The sequence below is a fragment of the Morone saxatilis genome, unplaced genomic scaffold (genome assembly GCF_004916995.1).
Source record: "Morone saxatilis isolate NCDOM2014 unplaced genomic scaffold, NCSU_SB_2.0 Contig11, whole genome shotgun sequence".
Taxonomy (NCBI): domain Eukaryota; kingdom Metazoa; phylum Chordata; class Actinopteri; family Moronidae; genus Morone; species Morone saxatilis.
Genome location: NW_023339663.1, coordinates 30,077,524 through 30,083,067, shown reverse-complemented (window position 1 = coordinate 30,083,067; position 5,544 = coordinate 30,077,524). Strand labels below are relative to the sequence as shown.

The window sequence follows — 5,544 nt, the reverse complement described above, 5'->3', positions numbered from 1 at the left end:
GTGCAACCTCTGTCCAAAGGGACGTGTCGGAGATGGAACAATGCCAGAAATGTCATGTAATTCCTGTGATATAACAACAGTTATCAGAGTCTGCCGCGGCTGCCGTATGCCGGTGGGACACGACCCTTCCATTTGTGAGCCGCGTGGCTACAGTTAGGGGGAAAGAAGTTGGAAAAAGGAGAAAAAATGAGCGAAACTGAAGTCGGAGGACAGCGAAAATAATGCCGGAAGTTAAGCGACATCACTACATCACCGAGACCGAAGACATTGTTGAAAAAAAAGGTTAACACGACATCAATTGTGTGGACGTGTTTGGATACGCAAACGCGACCAAGGAGCAGGCGAAGCCGGTCTGCAAAATATGCGGCGGTTGGTACCAAGCAGACGGGAACACAACAAACTTTTCCATTCACCTGAACGCACCACCCAGTAATTACACTGAGAGTGTGACTCTGCGGGCTCAAGCTGGCACGACACCACACACACAGCCAAGCAAGACCACTACGTCTGCCGTTAGCATAAACAACAACAATCCACCCAGTCGTGCTTTGCAGCCATTGCCCCGTATGAAAAACAATCAAAGCGGAGCAAAAATATAACGAGCGCTATTACTTATTGCCTCGCTAAAGATATGATGCCCCTGAGCACAGTGGAAAAAGACGGCTTCAGGAAACTGATCAAAGTGTTAGACCCCAGGTACGAGCTCCCTGCTAGAAAATACTTTTCACAGCTTTATGATGAATGCCGTCGTAAGCTGGAAATTCATCTGAAGGATGTAAAATACTTTGCCACTACCACCGATCTTTGGTCCAGCCGTACATCTGAGCCTTATATGAGTCTCACAATTCATTTCATTGACGAGGAGTGGGCTCTACACTGCAAATGTTTACAGACAGTATACTTTCCAGAGGACCATACTGGGGAAATCATGAGCCAGGGGCTGGAGGATGCACTCAAATCCCGGGGCCTCAGGGAAGAGCGACAGGTGTGCATCACAACAGACAATGGGGCAAACATTGTCAAGGCTGTTTCCCTCCGAGGCTGGTCCCGGCTGCACCTTGCCATTGGTAAGTTCATGATGATATACATTCTAACTATTCTAACTAACATTTTGCATCTAAGATGTATTAGAATTAAGAGTTTATTATTGCATCACTGTACTCAACTTAAATTGAGGAAAAATATTTGTATGTGTGTAGTCTAATAGATTTTCATATCAAGGATGTCATGACAATATTATGAAGACAAACTCATTTTTAAATAATACTCTACAGAGCGAAGGGTGAGAGACAAGAGAATAGAGAGCCATGGGTGTGTGCAAAAAAGTGGTTGGTGCTTTCTCATTCTCATGGAAGAAGAAAAAAGAACTAGCAGCTGCACAAAAGGAGCTCCACCTACCTAAGCACCAGTTGATAACAGAATCACCTACCAGGTGGGGTTCTCGCCATGCAATGATAGCACGAGTACTGGAGCAGGAGAAGGCCATTTCAAAGGTTTTATCTGCCGATAGAAAAACAAGGCACCTGGCTCCCTCATGACAAGACATTGAGGTCTTGGAGTCCATACACAAGGCCCTTAATCCACTTGTTGACTTCACTGATGCCCTCTCTGGTAAAGCACACGTCAGTGTCTCTTGTGTGAAACCTGAACTACAACTCTTCAATACAGAGGTCTTGAAGCCAGGAGAGGATGACAGAGCTAACCAAGGCCATCAAAACTAAAAATATGATGCTGCTGCCACTGATGACCTCCTTAACATGGCATCCCTTGTTGATCCTCGGTTCAAGACCCGCTACATCCAAGGTGACAAGGTAGAGGCTGTGAAATCCAGAGCTGTGGCACAGATCCTGGGTGACTGTCAGAGCACACCGCAGTCTACTCTCACACCCAGACTGGGCGGAGGCGAGGCAGAGGCTACAGCTTCAGCTCCCCCAGCCAAAATGCAGAGGAAAACACTGCGCAGCTTTTTCAAGACGTCCTACTCTGTCTCTACCTCTAGTCTAACAGATGAGCAGGATGTTGAGGCTGAACTGAACAGTTACCTGCTAGCTCCAGAAGCAGACAGTGACACCAACCCCCTGGCATGGTGGAAAACCCACTTCACATCATACCCCAGAGTGAGCTTCCTGCCACCAGCTCACCCTCACAGCGTGCTTTTAGTACAAGTGGCAATATTGTGTCCTGCCATAGGGCAGCTTTAAAGCCAGATGTGGTGGACAGACCTGTCTTTCTTGCAAAAAACCTATAATGGTGTAAATGATGTTCACTAGTGCACAAGATGTAGAATAACTGTGACTGGTTTACTATGTTTACATATTGTGCAATTTTGGCTCAGATTTCGTTCTACTTATAAAACATTTCTAGAGATCTACCTCAATCTTTCAGGTAGCATTTGTGCCAGGGCCATGTTTACTCTTTTTGTACTTGAGATGTTCACTGTCCAGCCAAAGCAATTTGATGTGATAGTTGTCACAGCTGTTAGTTTATATACAATGTTTCAATAAGTAAAAGCTTGTATTATTGTGTAAAGGGACATGACTCATGTTTGCAGTTACAAATGATGTGCACAACCTGCTATTTTTTCACTTTTCAATACCTCCAAAAAATCTCTGGGAGGTAAACCAGTATAATAGTATTATAGTGGTTTAGTTTTTACATTTATTTTGTTTAGCACTTGAATGTGTCAGAGGGTGTGACCCACATGTTTACTTAGTTTGGTTTTGTGCTGCCTCTACAAATATTTGAGATTATTATTATTTAATAATTGTTTTTGAAGTTGTTTAAATAAGTTGTTGTTTACAAAATCAAAAAATTTAAAATATAGTGAAAAGTGACCAGTCACTTACTAGTTTGCACTTGTTTGAAAGCATATAAAACTCTGTATGAGTGAAAGAGCGCTGCTCTGAATTTTCTTTTGCCAGTTGTGGGCCCTGCTGCTCTCTTGACCAATGGAAAGATTCATACAATGTGGGAGTGTAATCCTTTGTCTGCATGAAGACCTTAACAAAAACATTTTGTGCTCATTATTGGAAGGCATATTCTTTATTTTTTTTGTTATTAAACTTTATTGTAAAGTTTCAGTGAATCTCTTGTTTCTTCAAAGCTTCAGGATTCCTACCACACTGGCAAGCATTCTGCAAAACTACATATCGTGATAAGAATCGAGATCGATCAATATGGAAAAACATATTGTGATAAAAAAAATTTCCATATCGCCCAGCCCTAATTCTATGTTACATTCAACTTTCTTAATGCATCCATTGTGAATATGCATAAACAACTAATTGTACTATAATTCATACTGTATTTCAGGTTTATATATACACACATAAGCATGTAGATTAATGTAATGCTCACCTTCGGTTAAATGATATATCCAGGCAGACAGTACTTGTCTGGTACCGTTGATGAGGGTCTGACATCGGTACCGGCCCGAGAACTTATCCTGGAGTGTGTTCACCTCAAGGATGCGGCCTCCCACCAGCATCCTGTACTGCAGACCCTGATCCAGACCAGGACTCCGGGTCTGGGCCACAACTGAAATCTCCTTCAGGGTCTGGTTGTTAAAGTCCCAGCGCACTGGCAGTTTGTGGTCAGGAACTACTGGACAACCTGTTGAAAGGCAAAAGCAGATTGAATGTAAATGTTGACATTTGAATAGCCTGTTGATAAAGCTTTATGTTCCCAGGGTGCGTACCTATACGTAGATTGTCTCCGGGTTTGACAAACACACTCGTTCCACGACGTGACGCCATAAGGACCCTTCTCCTGTTCAGCTCCTGTGGGACTGGGACCACCCTGCTCCCTCCAGCAGGGTATGGACCTGTACACATGCACGCACATCCACATAAGCAATTTAGAGATGAAGACTGCCAGCCATGAGAAGTTATGCGCGACTGGTGCATTAACCCACCGTAGACCTGCAGGACAGTCGAGGCAGTGGACATTCCTATGGCGTTTGTGGCGGTGCAGGAGTAGGTGCCCCGGTTGTGCAGAGAGACATTTCTGATCCACAGTGAGCCAGACGGCAAGGAAACAGCGCCAGCATCTAAAGGTTCATTATTCCTGTGCCACATCACGTTGGGCTGAGGAACGCCTGACGGACGTAGGAAGAAGATAAGAAGTTAGGGAATAAGGGCTTAACAACATTGTGTCTAAGAGGGATTAAAAAATAAATCCCACTTTTTTTAAATGACTGACATCCTATTTCTAGGACCAGATTGTAGGATTTAGTCGCATCAAGAACCGTAGTTGCAGATTGCACCTGTGTTTATTTTACTGCACTTTGTCTAATTGTGACTGCAGATTTCTCAGAAACCTCTCCGCTTTCTTGCCCCTTTTTCATACCTTATTCACAGGTAGTGTCTTGCAAAATGTATGAATTTTACAAATGCTCCATTACAATAAAGCCAATCGCTATCGGTTTTATCCTATCTGTATTCTTGAAGGTTTTTAAAGAGGGGTTTGTTCATATAACATTCATAACCTTGTTATATATCTTTTAATCCACACGTCTGCGCATTTTAAAGTGCCTTTTTAGTAGAAACTAAATCGTTTGTGTAAAGCTCTATTCCTGATCTATCTTTCCACAGACACCAATGCAAACAATTTACACTAAAGTCATTCTTTTTTTTTTGCCCTGAATCTGACGACAAAGTAGACTATTTGCATATTTTAACTTACATTACCCAGCCATTTCTGTTTATATGTTTATATAGTGAATTGTAGTTAACCTCAAATAGCCTAGGTTACAAAATATAGATATATATATTGATTCAGTGCCTTTTTATTGGGTATCAATCTTGCATTTACGCACGTATTAACAAAAAAGTACACCTGAAGCATACGCTTCAGGTCGTGGTTACGCCCGAGCGTGGTTATGTTGAGCCGGTATAGAGAGCTGAATAGATCAAAATTAGAGCATATGCATGAGACGTTCAGTTAAAAGAACTGCGTCCGATACGTTTGTGGTCTATCACAGGTAAGGGTACGTGTCCACAGGGGCATTTTTAGATGCGAGGGATTGTGCCAGCTTACCATCATAGGACGTTTGTAGTCATATTGACCAACAAAAGGCTAAACCCACCTACAACACACAAACCTGGCTGCACCAGATTGGATGAACTGACATGGCAGGTCGTTTGGAAACTTATACTGTGAAAATAGTTCACAGAAATGTTTCTGAAACATTTTTGGCAAAAAAGGCCACCACAGTGCTGAAATCTGTTTCTTTTTAGGTTTGAGTTTTTACCGTAATTTCCGACTAATAGATCCTCCAGAATAAGCTCGCTATCAGTCAAAAATGCCATGAAGAGGAAAAACCATCATATAAGTCGCACCGACTATTTAAGCGCATTTATTTTAGAAATGTATTTCACAAAACCCATGACCAAGAGCAGACAGAGACTGTAACTGGACACATAGAGGCCAAAAAGACTGAGAATTCTACCGGGAATGTTAATGAAGACGAAGGAGTGAAATGCTGATGTGGTACATGAAAATTTAGCTAAAAATGTGGAGAATGCAATCAAGCATTTTGGGCGA

At 42.4% G+C, this 5,544-nt stretch overlaps 2 protein-coding genes across 2 annotated transcripts in view; one reads left to right on the top strand and one right to left on the bottom strand.

The window, feature by feature from the left end:
- adamtsl3 (ADAMTS-like 3) overlaps nucleotides 1–5,544 on the top strand; it is a gene marked incomplete at its 5' end in the record, with an annotated part of 42,706 nt that overhangs the window by 23,279 nt on the left and 13,883 nt on the right.
- On the bottom strand, nucleotides 3,242–4,097 carry LOC118343549. The gene is made up of 3 exons (XM_035682426.1): nucleotides 3,914–4,097; nucleotides 3,698–3,823; nucleotides 3,242–3,612 (listed from the first exon to the last, which is right to left on the bottom strand). Exons 1-3 carry the CDS (start codon nucleotides 4,074–4,076, stop codon nucleotides 3,290–3,292), a joined length of 612 nt encoding a protein of 203 aa, XP_035538319.1. The 5' UTR covers nucleotides 4,077–4,097; the 3' UTR covers nucleotides 3,242–3,289.

Bases quoted from the DNA above. Each gene is read 5' to 3' on its own strand.
- LOC118343549 (XM_035682426.1), bottom strand. From the start codon at position 4,076: ATGTGGCACAGGAATAATGAACCTTTAGATGCTGGCGCTGTTTCCTTG. The intron at 3,824-3,913 runs GTGGGTTAATGC...GCATGTGTACAG, and splicing joins GACTGTCCTGCAGGTCTACG to GTCCATACCCTGCTGGAGGG. The intron at 3,613-3,697 runs GTACGCACCCTG...GCCTTTCAACAG, and splicing joins CGGAGACAATCTACGTATAG to GTTGTCCAGTAGTTCCTGAC.